General features: G+C 54.7%; 1 protein-coding gene across 5 annotated transcripts in view; it reads right to left on the reverse strand.

Moving 5' to 3' along the window:
• Nucleotides 1-16,767, reverse strand: part of LOC120692175 (serine/threonine-protein kinase SMG1-like) — a 29,139-nt gene that overhangs the window by 2,427 nt on the left and 9,945 nt on the right. For all 5 annotated transcript variants that reach the window (XR_005682501.1, XR_005682498.1, XR_005682500.1 and 2 more), the window contains exons 8-15: nucleotides 13,877-16,712; nucleotides 13,342-13,455; nucleotides 13,098-13,228; nucleotides 12,714-12,806; nucleotides 12,187-12,459; nucleotides 11,293-11,824; nucleotides 258-333; nucleotides 28-172 (exon numbers count right to left, since the gene is read on the reverse strand). Coding sequence is in view for 1 of the 5 variants with exons in the window: in XM_039975415.1 (XP_039831349.1) it covers nucleotides 73-172; nucleotides 258-333; nucleotides 11,293-11,824; nucleotides 12,187-12,459; nucleotides 12,714-12,806; nucleotides 13,098-13,228; nucleotides 13,342-13,455; nucleotides 13,877-16,712 (4,155 nt within the window). In the remaining 4 variants the exon portion in view is untranslated. The remainder of the gene's footprint in view (nucleotides 1-27; nucleotides 173-257; nucleotides 334-11,292; nucleotides 11,825-12,186; nucleotides 12,460-12,713; nucleotides 12,807-13,097; nucleotides 13,229-13,341; nucleotides 13,456-13,876; nucleotides 16,713-16,767) is intronic.

Genomic DNA, 16,767 nt, shown 5'->3' on the forward strand with positions numbered 1-16,767 from the left:
GGCTTGGGCATAATATCAAGTTATTACCTGGATCGTTTGCCGATGCACTTTGAAGGAAGTCACGTCTTTGAATCATATCCATGGTGTCCATCCCTCATACATATTGCATAAGTTGTCAATACTTGTTGCTTGTTTAAGAAGATAGTCAACTTGCTCGGAAATATTCAAGGACCTTGACATAATAACATGGGATCAATAAAAAGGTAAACATAAATAAATAAATTGACTGCTAAAATTATTTCCCCTTAGTTACCGACCTGGTGCCATCTATATCCCTTCCATGTAACTTATGTTCCACTTGCTTCAGGATGGACAGAGCAAAAAGATTTTTACCTGTGGCCATCAAACAGAACAAGCAAACTTAGCTGTAATTTTTTCTCAGCTTCAGAATCCTTCAGGCATAATACTTGATGAGAAGCTAAGTTCTCGGACACAACAAAAAAAATGAAAATAGAAAAGGTTTATGATGATTTACGATAATCAGTTTTGAATTGCAAAGACATAATATGAGAGAACCATAAATTATCCATCATTGGGCATTAGTATTTTCTATAAAAACCGAAGTTAGATAGCATACTGCTTAAAAAGTTAAACTGAAGTTAAATAGCATATTAAATAAAAAGTTGAGTAAGTTAAAGATATCTTATTAGTTTTCTCCAGCATATGTAATTTTAGTTGCTACTCAGAGCAAAATTATTTGCAGTGTCAACATGATGCTGACTGTACATTTACAAACAGGCTAAAACAAGATCTGATAAATTTAAGTGTTGAGATACACTATACACTTCTTGAAGAAGTTTCTGTAGGAGAGAATAATGCTTGTATTCCTCCAACCCTAGAAGGGTGGGCATATATAGTACCTACACATGGGCCTCTAGATAGGCCTCTATACACATGGGCTCAATATACTCCAACACCCCCCGCAGTCTGAACTACCGGCGCAGCGGTGTTCAAGACTGGACAACAAGAAAGCTAACACCCCCCGCAGTCTGAACTAGCCACCGGCTACGTTGAGGCTGGATCGAAACTCCGAGAAGGTCGACGAGGGCAGTCCCTTGGTGAAGATGTCAGCAAACTGGGAGGTAGTCGGGACATGGACTACCCGAACATCGCCGATGGCGACTCTGTCGCGCACGAAGTGTAGGTCGATCTCCATGTTAGAAGCTCAATTCTAACTCTCATTGAGCTGAGAGGATGACAATGAACTTGGGGCAATTTTCTGGTTTTCTCATATTCACAAACTCAAAGCCATGCCAACCCAAGGGGCTGGGGATACATACTTATAGGCAGCCAGGGTAGGCAGCCAAGATTGCTGCAGCGAGGCAGCAGTCAAGCAAAAGATGCTAAGATGCTAGTCAAAAGAACTAAAGCTAGATGTTGTCCTAGCAAACTGACTGTCCTAACAAACTGAAATATGCTAAAGGAATAGATGCTCTGGTCCTTGCAAGGACCCTATGCCTTATCCATCCAGCACAAAGACTTATCCATCATTCTCCCCCTAAGTCTTGTGCGTCGTCTTGTGGGAGGATTGGACCATCCCGGCCCTGGAGCAGAGCTCAAGGAACTATCCTCCCAAGGGGCTTGGTGAGCAGGTCTGCAAGCTGGTCCTTGGTGTTGATGTAGCTTGCCTTGATGCTCCCGTCCTCCAAGCAGCCTCGGATGAAGTGGTACCTCACCCGGATGTGCTTGCTCCGTTCATGGAAAACGGGGTTCTTCGCCAAGGCCAGGGCGGACTTGCTGTCCACCCTGAGCTCCACCGCTCCAATGTCTCTGCCGAGTAGATCACCAAGCAGTCGAGCGAGCCAGAGCGCCTGAGTCGACGCGGTGGAGGCCGCTATGTACTCGGCCTCGCAACTGGACAAGGCCACCACCTGCTGCTTGACCGACTGCCAGCTAACAAGGCACTCGCCGAGGAAGAAGATGATCCCGCTCGTGCTCTTGCTGGTGTCGATGTCGCCGGCGTGGTCGCTGTCGCTGTACCCGACGAAGTGTGCCGCTCCAGGGCACCTCGGGTAGTGGAGACCGTGGTCGAGAGTCCCCGCAACATAGCGGATGATCCTCTTCACGGCCTGCTGGTGCTCCGTCGTCGGTCGCTGCATGAACCGACTAATGTAGCCGACGGAGAACGCCAAGTCCGGCCGCGTGTGGGCGAGGTAGCGGAGGCTCCCCACAAGACGCCGGTACTGAGTAGCGTCCACCTCCTCTGTCGTGCTGTCACGGCTCAGCTTCAGCCTCTCCTCCATTGGAGTGAGAGCTGGGTTGCAGTCGGTGAGCCCGGCAAGCTCGACGACGCGCTTGGCGTAGGCGGTCTGTCGAAGTGTGATCCCGGAGTCGTCCTGCTGCACCTCGATCCCCAGGTAGAAGGAGAGAGGCCCCAGGTCGCTCATCTGAAAGGTGGCCTTCATCTCCTCCTTGAACGCCACCACCTCCTCATCCTTGGTGCCGGTGATCACCAAGTCGTCGACGTAGACACCCACCAGCAGGGCATTGCCTCCATTGCCCCGCCGGTAGATGGCCGCCTCGTGCGGGCTTTGCTCGAAGCCCATCCCCTTGAGCGTGGAGTCCAGCTTGGCGTTCCACGCCCTCGGGGCCTGCCGCAAGCCATAGAGGGCCTTGCGCAGACGTAGCACCTTACCCTCCTTGCCGGGGATCGCAAACCCCGGCGGCTGGTGCACGTAGACCTCCTCCTTGAAGTCGACTTGACGTCCATGTGATGGACGCGTCAGCCCTCCTGGGCAGCCAGCGCAAGGAGAAGTCGCACGGACTCCATCCGTGCCACGGGAGCGAAGGCATCGTCGAAGTCGACTCCCTCCTGCTGCACGAAACCTCGTGCCACCAGGCGAGCCTTGTGCTTGACGACGGTGCCGGCCTCATCCCTCTTCAGCTTGAACACCCACTTAAGGGTGATCGCACGGTGACCACGAGGGAGATCAGCAAGCTCCCAAGTGCGGTTCTTCTCAACCGCGTCCATCTCCGACTGCATCGCGGCACGCCATGCCGCGTGTCCCTCGGCCTCTGCGAAAGACCGAGGCTCGCCGTCGTCGCACGCGAGGTGCAACTGTGCCTCCAGGTCGTAAGGCACCAGTCCCGGCACCGGCTGATCGCCGAGAAGGTCCTCCATCGTACGGTACCACAGTGGCTCACCGTCGTGGTACGCGTCGATGCGCTCCTCGTCGTGAGATAGCAGAGTAGCGAACTCCACCGGGCTGTGCTCAGCATGAGCAGGTGCTGTAGTAGGCGTGCCCGGAGGAGTGGCTGTCGGTGCTGGAGTGCGCGGCGTCGCCGGCTGTGGTGGTGCAGCCGAGGAACTTGGCGCAGCCGGAGTCGTAGCAGAAGAGCATGGTGCCGCCGGTGTGGCGGGCGCCGGAGTCGGTGGAGGCTCGGGGACCGGGGTAGGCACGCTCGGCGAAGAGGAGCTGCCTACTCCCCCGGCTCCCTCGAAGTGGACGTACTCGACGGTGAAGTCGTCGTACGTCGGAGCCGAGCCGTCGTCCACCGCCTTGTCCCACGCCCATCCTCGCCCTTCGTCAAACACAACGTCGCGCGCCGTGCGCACACGCTGTGTCTCCGGGTCGAGAATGCGGTAGGCCTTCGAACCCTCCGCGTAGCCGATGAACATTCCCGGAGTGCTCCTGTCGTCGAGCTTGCCGATGTGGCCAAGCTCCTTGGCGAACGCGAGGCAGCCGAAGACCCGCAGGTGGGAAACCGCCGGCTTACGCCCATGCCAAGCCTCATACGGCGTCATGCCGTCGAGTGCCTTGGTGGGCGAGCGGTTGAGGATGTAGACGGCCGTCACCACCGCCTCTCCCCAGAAGACGGCCGGCATGCCCCTCTGCTTGAGGGCCCGGGCCATCCCCACCACCGTCTGGTTGCGCCGCTCGACGACGCCATTCTGCTACGGGCTGTACGGCGCAGAGTAGTGGCGTTGGATGCCCTCATCCGCGCAGTACGCCATGAATTCGACCGCCGTGAACTCGCCGCCGTTGTCGGTGCGCAGCACGCGCAACTTGCGGCCGCTCTCCGCCTCCGCAGCAGCCTGAGCACGCCTGATGGCGTCCGCAGCCTCTCCCTTGCTGCCGAGGATCATCACCCACATGAAGCGGGAGAGGTCGTCGACGAGCAGCAGGAAGTAGCACCGTCCTCCTGGTGTGACTGGTGTCACCGGGCCACACAAGTCCCCGTGTACGAGCTCGAGCCGCTCCTTGGCTCGGAAGCTCGCCTGCTGGGGGAAGGAGTGCCGCCTCTACTTCGTCAGCACGCAGACGTCGCAGAGCTGCTCCACGTGGTCGAGGCAAGGGAGGGCTCGCACCATCTCCTTGGCGCCGAGCCGCTTCAGGGCCTCAAAGTGGAGGTGCCCAAAGCGCTCGTGCCACTACCATGCCTCGTCGTCCCTGCGAGCTGCAAGACAAAGAGGCTGGGCCACCCCGACATGGAGGATGTAGAGGCGGTTCTTCCCTCGAACCACCCTGGCGAGAAGCTGGCGACAGTGGTCCCAAATGCGGAGGACCCCGCTGTCGATCACCACGCGGGAGCCGCTCTCATCGAGCTGCCCAAGGCTGATTTCCGCAGCGCCGGGATGTAGTAGACTCCGGTGAGCATCCGGTGCTCTCCGGTCTTGGCGGTGAAGATCACGGAGCCCACGCCCTTGATCTCCATGGCGGCGGAGTCCCCGAACCTGACGGAGCCACCTACGTCGACGTCCAGGTCGGAGAACTCCCGCCGCCCGGTCATGTGGTGCGTGGCGCCGGAGTCGAGGTACCAGCCATCGACCCTGTCGTCGTCGGAGCCGTTGCCGAGGAGAACTCGGGCACGCGGCTCGTCGAGGTGGAGTAGAGCGGTGACAGGTGGTGCCGCCGGATGCGGCTCCATGTCTCCGTGGAATAGGAACAGAGCTGGCTCGTCATCCGGCTGGGCCTCCGCGACATGGGCTTGGCCCCCACGCCTCCGCTGCGGGCAGTCCCTGGCCTAGTGGCCGGGCCTGCCACAGTTGTGGCAGGCGTCGTCTCGTGCCGCCTTGGGCCTGTCAGCGGCGCCGCCCTGAGCATCTCCGCGGGCGCCACCCTCGGCACGCCCTCGTGCCCCGGCTTGGGCACCTCCGCGCCCCTTTCGCGGCTTGCCGCGCTTGCGGCCACCAGTCGAGGAAGAGGGCTCCCCCCTGGACCGCCGCCGGGCGCGCGGGCCCCTGGACCGCCGCCGGGCGCGCGGGCCCCTGGACCGCCGCCGGGCGCGCCGCCGTCCAGGCCGCCGCCGGGCGCGCGGGCCCCTGGACCGCCGCCGGGCGCGCCGCCGTCCAGGCCGCCGCCAGGCGCGCGGGCCCCTGGACCGTCGCCGGGCGCGCCGCCGTCCAGGCCGCCGCCGCCGGGGTGGGCTGCTGCCCACCGCGCGATCCGGTCCCGCGCTCTCTCCCTCTCCAACTCCTCAAGGTCCTCGTCGGCGGTGGCGTCGCCGGCGATGGAGCCGCTGAGGCTGCCGCGCAAGGTCTCAACCTCGATCTCCGCTGCACGCGCTGCATCCTCCGCCGCCTCTGCTTCCACCTCCGCCCTGGCCGCCGCCAGCTCCGCTGCAGCCAGCCTGGCCGCCCTCGCCGCTGCTGCAGCGGCTTGTGCCGTCGCTCGCCTGCGCTCCTCTGTCGCGGCGAGCTCGGCTTCTCGCTGACGCCGTGCGCTCGAGGCGACCGAGCGCTGAGACGGTGCGTCGGACATGGCGCGCCTCCAAGGGGCTGCTGCGTGGAGAAGACGCAGCCTCAGACGAGCTGCTGCTCGTCTGCTCGGGTGAGGAAGGTGGAGCAGAGGGTGCAGCAGGTGCTGCTGTGCTAGCTGCTGCTGCTGCGCTAGCTGCTGCTGGTGGCTGAACTGCTGCTTGGGAGGAAGAAGAGCAGGAGATGTCTAACCTACAGGAAAGTACGGCTCGGATACCAGATGTTAGAAGCTCAATTCTAACTCTCATTGAGCTGAGAGGATGACAATGAACTTGGGGCAATTTTCTAGTTTTCTCATATTCACAAACTCAAAGCCATGCCAACCCAAAGGGCTGGGGATACATACTTATAGGCAGCCAGGGCAGGCAACCAAGATTGCTGCAGCGAGGCAGCAGTCAAGCAAAAGATGCTAAGATACTAGTCAAAAGAACTAAAGCTAGATGTTGTCCTAGCAAACTGACTGTCCTAGCAAACTGAAATATGCTAAAGTAATAGATGCTCTGGTCCTTGCAAGGACCCTATGCCTTATCCATCCAGCACAAAGACTTATCCATCACTCCACGTGCTTCGTCCGCTGATGCTGGACGGGGTTGGTGGAGAGATACACAGCGCTGACGTTGTCGCAGTAGACGAGCGTGCTCTTGGCGAGCGGGTTGTGGAGCTCCGCCAAGAGCTGTCGCAGCCAGGACAGCCTCCGCCACGCCGTTAGCGACAGCCCGGTACTCCGCCTCGGCACTGGAGCGGGAGACAACCGGCTGCCGCTTGGACGACCAGGAGACCAGGTTGCCGCCCAGGAAGACGGCGTAGCCGGAGGTGGAGCGACGAGTGTCCGGACAGCCAGCCCAGAAGCGTCGGTGTAGACCACCAGCTCAGCAGAGGATGAGCGGTGAAGTACCAGGCCGAGGTCCACAGTGCCACGGACGTACCGGAGGAGACGCTTCAGCGCAGCAAGGTGTGACTCCCGGGGATCATGCATATGGAGACAGACCTGCTGAACAGCGTAGGTGAGATCCGGCCTGGTGAAGGTGAGGTACTGCAAAGCGCCGGCCAGACTCCGGTAGGCAGTAGGATCATCCACCGGATCACCTAGGTCAGCAGACAGCTTCGCCTGAGTGTCGACTGGAGTGGAGCAGGGCTTGCAATCAGTCATCCCAGCCCGCTCCAGAATATCGAGGGCGTACTGTCGCTGGTGAAGGAGAAGACCAGACTGGCGAGGCTCAACAGTGACGCCCAAGAAGTGGGGGAGCTGACCGAGATCCTTCATAGCGAACTCCTGCTGCAGAGAGGAGATGACACTCTGAAGCAACTGCTGACTGGAAGCTGTGAGCACAATGTCGTCGACATATAGCAGCAGATAGGCAGTCTCATCCCCACGGTGGTAGATGAAGAGAGACGTGTCAGACTTGGCCTCGGTGAACCCCAGTGTCATCAAGAACGTGGCGAACCGAGAGTACCAAGCCCGAGGAGGCTGCTTCAGTCCATAGAGAGACTTGTTGAGCCGGCAGACCATATCCGGACGACTCGAGTCCACAAATCCCGCTGGCTGAGAGCAGTAGACAGTCTCTGACAAGGTGCCGTGAAGAAACGCATTCTTCACATACAGCTGGTGCACAGGCCAGGAGCGCGAGAGCGCAAGCGAGAGGACTGTGCGCACCGTAGCGGGCTTCACGACCGGGCTGAAGGTCTCATCATAGTCCACACCAGGCCGCTGAGTGAACCCCCGGAGAACCCAGCGAGCCTTGTAGCACTCCAGTGTGCCGTCAGCCCGACGCTTATGCGTCCAGATCCACTTGCCAGTCACCACATTGCAACCAGACGGACGCGGCACGAGGTCCCACGTCTGGTTGGCAAGAAGAGCCGCGTACTCCTCTTCCATCGCGCGACGCCAGTGAGGATCCGCCAAGGCGTCGCGGACAGAGGAGAGTACTGGAGAGACCCGCGGCTCTCCCTCGGTGGCGGAGAGAGTCGCAGCCTGGGACGCCATCCGCCGAATCACCATGGGATGGATATGCCGAGGATCCCGATGGATGACCGGCGGGTGGTACACCTCCGGCTCGGCTCGAGGGGGAGCCGGAGGAGGCTGCGGCGGCGACGGCTCCGGTGTCGGCGTCGCAGGAGCCTCCGGAGCAAGAGGCGGCGCCGGTGTCGACGCCGAACGACGCCGGTACACCTGCACCGGCTCAGCGTACCGCTGCGGCGCCGGGTTCGGCGCCGAGCGACGCCGGTACACCTTCACCGGCTGAGCGTACCGCGCAGGTGCAGGTGGAAGCACCAGAGCCGCGCGTGGCGCCGCAGGAGACACCGGGCCCGTGCACGGCACGACCGGAGGTCCGGGGGCCGCGCGTGGCGCGACCGCGGGCACCGGGGCCGCGCTCGGCGCAGCAAGGATCACCGGAAACGGTGCCGGTGTGCCGGGAAAACCTGCAGGAAGAGGACAGACAGATAACGGTGTCTGAACCACCGGGTCAGTCGGAAACAGAGACTCCAGCTCGGGGTCAGGAGAAGGTGTAGAGGAGGTAGAGTAGGGGAAATCCGATTCGTCAAAGACGACGTGTCGGGAGATCAGAACCCGGCGAGAGGTGATGTCAAAGCATCGGTACCCCTTGTGGTCAGGGGAGTACCCGAGAAACACACAACGAGTCGAGCGGGGCGCAAGCTTGTGAGAAGCGGTGGCGGAGGTGTTAGGGTAACACACACACCCGAAGACCCGAAGGTGGTCGTAGCGAGGAGGGGTACCGAAGAGAGCGTGGTGTGGAGTGGGAGCAGGAGAAGCAGTGGACGGAAGACGGTTGAGCAGGTAGGTGGCGGTGTGGAGGCTCTCAGCCCAGAAGCGCGGGGGCAGAGAAGCCTGGATCAGAAGGGTGCGCACGACGTCGTTCGTCATGCGAATCATCCGCTCAGCCTTGCTGTTCTGAGGAGAGGTATACGGACAAGACATACGCAGCTGAACACCCCGAGACAGGAAGAAGGAACGGGAGGTGGAGTTGTCAAACTCCCGCCCGTTGTCACACTGGACGGCCTTAACGGTGAGGCCGAACTGAGTGGACACCCAGGCAAAGAAGTGGAGAGTGGGGAAGGTCTCAGACTTGGCGCGCAAAGGAAAGGTCCAAGAGTAGTGCAAGAAGTCGTCGACCACCACCAGATAGTACTTATAACCAGAAAGGCTAAGTACAGGAGAGGTCCACAGGTCACAGTGAACAAGGTCAAACGCATGCGTCGCATGCGAAGAAGAGGAAAAAGGGAGCCGAACATGTCGACCGAGCTGGCACGCATGACAGAGGGGCTCAGCAGGAGCCCTAGTACCAGGAACATCGGTACTACGACTGAGCTGAGCCAGAACGTCGTGGCCAGGGTGACCAAGACGGCGGTGCCAGGTGGTGTCAGACGGCGTCGTGGCAAAAGCGGCAGACCAAGACGGCCAGGGCGAAGAAGAAGAGTGGTGCAGCGGAAGAAGAAAGGCGAAGGGTGTAAAGGGGCCCCGTGCTGTCACACCGGAGTAGCGGACGCCGGGAGGCCGAATCCTTTACAGTGAGGCCAGAAGAATCAAACTCGATGGAACAAGAATTGTCAGCTGTAAACTAACGAATGGAAAGAAGGTTATGAACCATCTGAGGAGCAACAAGGACATTGGGGAGACGAAAAGAGCCAGGAGCAGAACCCACGGCGGTGACAGGAAGTCAAGACCCGTCACCAACCATGATGGAAGAAGGACAAGAGGGGTGTGGGGGTCGGACAGAATAGAGGACACCAGCATGTGGGGTGGTGTGGAAGGAGGCACCCGAGTCGGCGATCCACTCGGTGCAGACCGGCGGCATCCGCCCCATGGCGCTGAAGGACTGCGCCAGTGCGGCCTGGTCGCACCCCCCAGGCCAGGTCGGCTGCTGGCTGGGTGGAGCGGGCAGTGTCCAGAACGGCGCGAACAAGGGAGCAGCAGCGGCGAGCATGGCCGCCGGCTGGGGCCGCGGACGAGGGCCCGCGCCGGCCTGGACCGGCGCGGCGTGCGCGGCGGGCGCGACAGCCTGCGCAGCGGCGAGAGAGGCAGCAGCCCGCGTAGGGTCCCTGGGCGCGACGGCAGGGGCGGCGTGCGTGGCGGGCGCGACGGCCTGCGCAACGTGCGCGGCGGCGAGGGAGGCAGCGGCCCGCGTGGCCTGTGCAGCGTGCGCGGCGGGCGCGACGGCGGCCACAAAGGCGGCGGCGGCGGCCAGGTCTGCGGGCGTGACGGCCTGAGCCTGCGCGGCGGGCGCAATGGCGGCGTGCGCGGCGAGCGCGACAGCCTGCGCGGCGGCCACAAGTCCGCGCCCGTAGCCGGGTAGGTCGGGCTGCACTTGCAGCGCCTGCTGCAGGGGAGGAGGCAGCTGGGCGGTGGCGGCGACGGCGACGGGCGGCATCAGGCCGGATCTGCGGCCTCGCGGCCCAAGCAGAGGAGGGGGTGTGGCAGCAGGGCGACGGCAGGTCCCGCGGAGGCAGCAGCTGTGGTGGGCCACGCGCCCTGGGCGGCCAGGGCAGTGACGGCAAACTGGGCAGGCCACGCATGCCTGGCGGCCAGGGCGGCGTCTGCCTGGGCAGGCCATGCGCGGCGGCTGCCTGGTCAGCGGCGGCGGCCTGGGCAGGCCACACGCGCCCGGCGGCCAGGGCAGCGGCTGCCTAGACAGCGGCAGCGGCCTGGGCGGCCGGAGGAGCACCGGTTCCGACGGATCCGGCGGCGGTGGCGCTGCTCCAGGCGGCTCCAGGCGGAGCAGAGGAGGATTCGGCCCCGGGAACGGCCTGGGCGGCGGCGGCGGCGGCTGCAGCCCCGGCCTGGGCTCCGCCCGCGCCTGTGCCCGCACCAGGGCCAGCCTGGGCGGCCAGCGCGGCGGCAGGGCGGCCCTGGGCGGCGGCGGCGGCGGCTGCAGCCCCGGCCTGGGCTCCGCCCGCGCCTGCGCCCGCGCCAGGGCCAGCCTGGGAGGCCAGCGCGGCAGCAGGGCGGCCCCAGGCGGCGGTGGCGCTGCTCCAGGCGGGCGGCGGCGTCGGAGCAGAGGAACCGGCCCCGAGCAGAGGAGGCGTGGCTCCAGGCCTGGGAAGCGCAGATCCGGCGGCGGCGGCCTCGTGGGCGACGGATCCAGCGGCCCCCAAGCCCCTGCTGGCGGCGGCGGCCCTGCCCTGCTCGGGATCGAGCAGGGCCAGGGAGGCGGCGGGCCTGGCAGGCCAGGGCGCCGGCGCAGAGAGAGGGGAAGGAAGGGAAGAGAGGGAGGGGAAGGAGAGGGGAGGAGGACGGGCCGGCGGCCGGCCATGGTGGCCGGCGGCGGCGGCGGCGGGCTGGGGAGTGGAGAGGGAGAAAACCTAGACTAAAGATACCATGTAGGAGAGAATAATGCTTGTATTCCTCCAACCCTAGAAGGGTGGGCATATATAGTACCTACACATTGGCCTCTAGATGAGCCTCTATACACATGGGCTCAATATACTCCAACAGTTTCAAAGCAGCTTATTCTCTATCAGCCATCCACCCTGTTAGCGCGCCCCACCTAGCCAATCCGACCATAAAACCCAGGTGTTATAGTGGGAGGGGTGGAAGCTTTTATCCATAGTCCATCACACCCTTTTATTGGTCTTACCTCTGGTCACTCGAATCGAAGAATCTGCATAGGATTTAGGATCACTGTTTTCGCATTCTTGTCCTCTAACTTGTTTGAGGGCTGCACTATTATTGTCACTTCCAATTCTTCCCTCCACCAATTGGGTTTCAACCTCATGAATATTGCTAGCATGGGTCAATGCGGCATTGCTTGATATAGAATGATTATCACTACTGTTTCTTGTTTCCTGGTCAGTAGCACCAGGATCTTCTATTTCAGTCCTGACGTCCATAAGAGCATGTACTTTCTCTAAGTTGTCAGAAGAACTATTCTGGGTCAACCTTGTGGTACATCCAGAGCTACTAGTGTATGAGTGCTCTGGAGGTGAAATCCAACATCCATCTTGCAAAGATACGTCTGTATTCATTTCTAAATCTGGAGAGCCACATTCCATGTTTTCAGAAGAGTCTCTATCCTTCTCAGTTGATGAATCACTTTGCAAAAGATCTGAATGTGTCGAGGGTATATCCTGGGATTTCACAGATGCCCTTTCTCCTGGAACTTCTAGAGCCTGTGAATACGAGAAAAGATAAGTGAAATAATTGGCACCTAGACACATGTAATATGTTGTAAAAAGAAAGGGTTTAATGTTAAATTTTATGTCCATCAAATACATCTATATTCCTAAGAGCAAAAATAGCAATAAAGCTTACTAAAAAACCAAAGCAGAAACATCAGTATGTCAGATGCCTATTTAGAAATTCAGACTCACGCACATTGACTAGGATGTTCAAACCAGGTCAAGGCTCTGCTAATATATTACTGTACCTGAAGGTTTGCAAAACATTCACCTATTCTTATGCCTTAAAGTTCAAACTGTGGGGTGCAAATGATTAGCATGCTCTCAGCATATAACATTTCTTAGCTAAGTACCTTATGAAGATTCCCAGCATGAATACTTGAAAGGTGTCCAAGCTTCATTACCATGGAATGCAGTCCCTCCACATTCTCAGTAAGTGGACCCAATAGTGGTTCTATAATTTTACAAGCTTCCCTAATTTTAATGTTATAAGATTGGTATAATGCTTTTCCATGAATAAGGGGCACACTGTCATTGTTCTTCTCTCTTTCCTTTGAAATCGCTTCAAACATTACAGTTACATCAGCAGATAGACTGGCTTCAAGTGGAAATAAAATTGCATTTGCCTGTCAAACACAAAATAAAAGCCCTTTCTTCAGACAAAGGAAACAATTTCATGCTCTACAAAAAACTATATTGATGGTATGTATTTATATGTTCTGGGAATAATGTTTAGCATATCCCAATAATGTGGTATAACCCACATATATCATATATCGAAACCATGCCAATATTAAACTTCAATATCCTCAACTGAAAAAAGTAATTATATTGAAATTGGGGAAGGAAATGTAATGAACAAATAAAAGCCGTGACAAGCCTTGGAAAGATTGGTCATAAGGGAACTGTGCACTGCAGCAGCTTCCTTCCCCAGAGTGTACACATCATGCAACCCATCTGCTATAGTCAAAACCTGCAAATAATTTACCATGAAATCAAGAACAAGAAATAACTGATTCTCATCGTCACGAACATATCTAATTCTTCATGGTGGAAGAGTTAAATTCATAAAAGACTCGTATAAAATTCAGTAATGTGAAATAGCGAGCTAAATAATATTAATTAATTTCTAGATTTCGCTATAGTGGTTGCAAACCATTTGCAGACTTCAACAGCTCAATTTACATGATTAACTTCATTGACTCCTATGCAGTCAAAAAACTCAAAACAGAAAGTTCCATCAAGATGACATTTGATTAAGTACCTCATCGAGCAAGGAACCACATTCAGAAGTCAAAGCAGAGCGATCCTGCGAGACATGTTTGAATCCAGATAGCAATGCACTTACTTCACAAGCATGTTCATACATGGCTACAAGAGCATCCTGTAGATTAACTGGCAAAAGATATACCAATATGATTATATAATGGGAAAAAAGGATATATACAAATTCCCACACTGGATGATCAAAAGAAACGAAGCAACAACTCCAATTAGGAGTGGCATACCTAGAGCAGATTTTGCTTTTACAGAGACTACAGAAACCTGGTTATTTGCTGAAAACAAGCCTTTTCCCGCAGCTTCCAGGTTGAGTTGGCCAAGTTTCCACTCCTGTTCTGCACCTGCTTGGAACATATGTAAATATAACTATTATGAAACAGGAGAAGCTTATGAAGAACAACATGAGGAACCATAGTGGTAGAAGGGTGCAGAACTTTCAGATTTTGAATAGACTTTGGTGGTATTTGTATATGTTGCTTCAATGATTGTTCTGAGCACTACAGAGTAAACTAAAAAAAATAAAACAGTAAACACAAGCCACCACAGCCTATACACTAACACACCAGCACAATTACATCCCACAATAAACTACAGGCTATTTTCAGTGAATTCAGTTTTTTAGAAAAGAATAAGTTATTCTGTCTTGATTAATTTTAAGCGAGGCAAAACAATCACCAAGAGAGTTGGATACTCATGTGCACACGAACAGCATCTGAGCATACCTGTAATGGAAGCATGACAAGAAGATTATAGTCAACTTACATGTAAAGGAATGATACGCTGCATCTAGACGTGTCAGGAGATTCAAGAAAGTTTGCTGCCAGGCCCTGCCTTTGTCCATAGATTGTTCGGAAGCTTTATACTCAGGAATGAAGTAAAGTCCATCTCTGGATGCTTCAAACTCCAAAACAGATGTGCACAACTTAACAAGATCAGATGCCTCTTCTTGAACCACTCGAAGCAATTTCCTCCTTTTCAAAAGATGGCTGTGAAATTCAGGGGGAATTCCTGAACCCTTTGCAGTTGAACCACCTGCACCAGAAGTATTTGGACCAGCACAGGCCCATCCCATCGCTCTCTCAAGTTGTCCTTCAGCTGAAACAGAAATGCTTTCACAAGCTTGCAGGAATTCAATTGACCTTGTAATCAATGAGACCGAAGACTGAAACTTATCTAACAAGTTGTTTCTGGTCAGATTTAAAATCAAAGAGACGAATTTATCATCACCAAGAATATTTTGTGATAAAACCTTTGCCTTCTGCGCATGGGGTGATGAAAGATCATGGAGCCATTCAACCTGAACTGTTTCCAAAATGATTTTGCGCAGAGCCTCTGTGAGCTCATTCAATTGCTTTTTCATTAGCGAAACTGTAGTCCGGGCAGCTCTAACTGTCTCATGAGCATTACAATACTCCTCAAGCATTAATGCAACCCTTCCAACAGCAGCAGAATCTCTTTTAGGTTGATCTGATTCTGTTCTTCCTTGACTCAGCTGCAGTGAAACACTAATCTCTTCATCTAAACTTAGGATGAGTGAAGGAGCAGCCCTTTCTGTAATATACCTGAAAACTTGTTTTTCCACATGGGCTGCAAGCTTCTTTTTAAGAGTCAGGTAAAGTTGATTGGCGTTAATACCATGCTCAACAGAAGACGAAATCTCATGCATGCACATATCAAGGATTGAATCCAGAAGATTGAGTTCCCAAACAAAAAAAGCATGATCCTTCAATATGCCAACTAGAGGCCACACCAAATCAGACAATGAAGAACCCAAAGACAAAGCATCTTTCATATTTGAAATGGGTCTATCTATTTGAGAAGGAAACACATGATCAAGCGATTCCAGGTCAGCAAAGGGCTTTGTCAAGATTGAAAGGAGGACCTTGCTTTGTCTAAAATGAAATTCATTTTCATTATCACGAGCCACCAGAGATGAGAAGTACTGTTTAGAAGAAAGCAATGAGTTGATGACACTGTCTTCTACTTTCATAAGTGATGAAATACACATATCTTTCTTGCTCCATGTTTCATGTAGTTGTTCCAATTGTGCCCTGCAGATTTCCTCCTGCGAAGCGAGCTCCTCTGCTTCTTCCCAAGATAGATGTTCTCTGCCTCTCGCAGCAGCTTCTTCAAGAGCTATTTGCTGCTCAGTAATTCGGCCAACTCTTACAGAGTAGCTCTGTTCCAATTCGGTAAGAGATGTTCTCTCAAGTTCTATTTCAATCAGCTTCTCTAGAGCTTTATCAACAGAACTGCGTATCTTAGAAATTGAACCAACAGCTTCCATTACCTCTGAATTGTGTGAAACAAATGATCTTATAAATTCTGGAAGAAAAGATTCAGTCATTTGTTCAATCATGTTGACACTTGAGTGCAAAGCGGCCTGAAAAGTAGAAGCCCAGTGCCTAGGGTGGGGATTTGCATAAGCAGCACTTGTTTCAGCTAAGGTTTTCCCAATAACTTCATGCACTTCATCAACAACTCCAGAGATCAATGAACATTTTTCTATGTGCTGTTCAAAAAATTGCAAGCCCATTCCAGCATCAACCTGAAGACCAGAATCATCTGCCCTAAATTTAGCTTCTCCAATAGCTTTAGTTGAGAGGTCAGACACTTTGGCTCTAATATCACTATATAGCTGGCCCACAGCAATCCCAAGAATAGAAAGTACCTTACTTGTTGTCTCTTGTATATCATTCTTGGCTGGAGTTTTGATCTCACCCTGTCTAAGACTTTCTTTATGTGACAAATGAGTATCATCGCCATCCTTCTTTTGTGAAGGCAATTGAATAGAGTTCATGAATGCAGAAAGTATCCGCTCTTTGGATTGCACTTCATTATCCAATCCAATAGAATTCATCAGTTCAGAACATTCCCTTGCAAGTCTTTCCACGCATGTAACATAACTTTCCATCTGATTTAAGAGATCCCGATATCTTTGCTGCACTAGATGAATGCCTTCACCTTGAACCTTAGCAATGACTTCTGCAGCCTGTCTTTTGGCAAGGGAAAGCATATCTTGTGATGTACTTCTTACAGATAGCTGCAAAACTTGCGCCCAACTAGAAATTGGACTGGTTGTGATGTAGTTAACTGGAAGAACTTGCTGCAGCACTAAGGAATATTCACCAAGTGAGTCTAAAGCAGAGGAAAGCCCACCCTGCAACTCAGATATTAATTGAGAAACCTCCCTATCCAACTCAGAGCACTGTGCTCTTGTTGGCTCTGGTACAACTGTAAGTGGAACTCCTGATTCTTGGACAGCTGAAATAAGGCTTAACGCCTCGTCCTTACAATTCAATTGCATGCATGACTCAACGCACACAACAGAGTTGTCCTGTATAGCCTCAAGAACTCGTGCATGTTTTTCCACCCATATTTTAAGCTTGTTAGCTTCATCAACTACTGCAGCTTTTGCTTCTGCTAACTCATGAGCATGAATTTCAAATGAAGTGCGAGATTTCTCAGCAACTGAAGTAGCATCAGCTAGGACTGACTTAGCCGACATTTCATTCTGCAAAACACTTGATCTCTCTTTCTCAGCATGATAAAATATAGCTGATGCAACCTCGTAGTGATCTAAAGTATCCAAGAATTTCTGCACATGGAGAGGAGGAATCAGTAGATGTAAATGTTTTATTTGAGATGCTTAA

This window comes from Panicum virgatum, chromosome 9N (genome assembly GCF_016808335.1).
Source record: "Panicum virgatum strain AP13 chromosome 9N, P.virgatum_v5, whole genome shotgun sequence".
NCBI classification, from domain to species: domain Eukaryota; kingdom Viridiplantae; phylum Streptophyta; class Magnoliopsida; order Poales; family Poaceae; genus Panicum; species Panicum virgatum.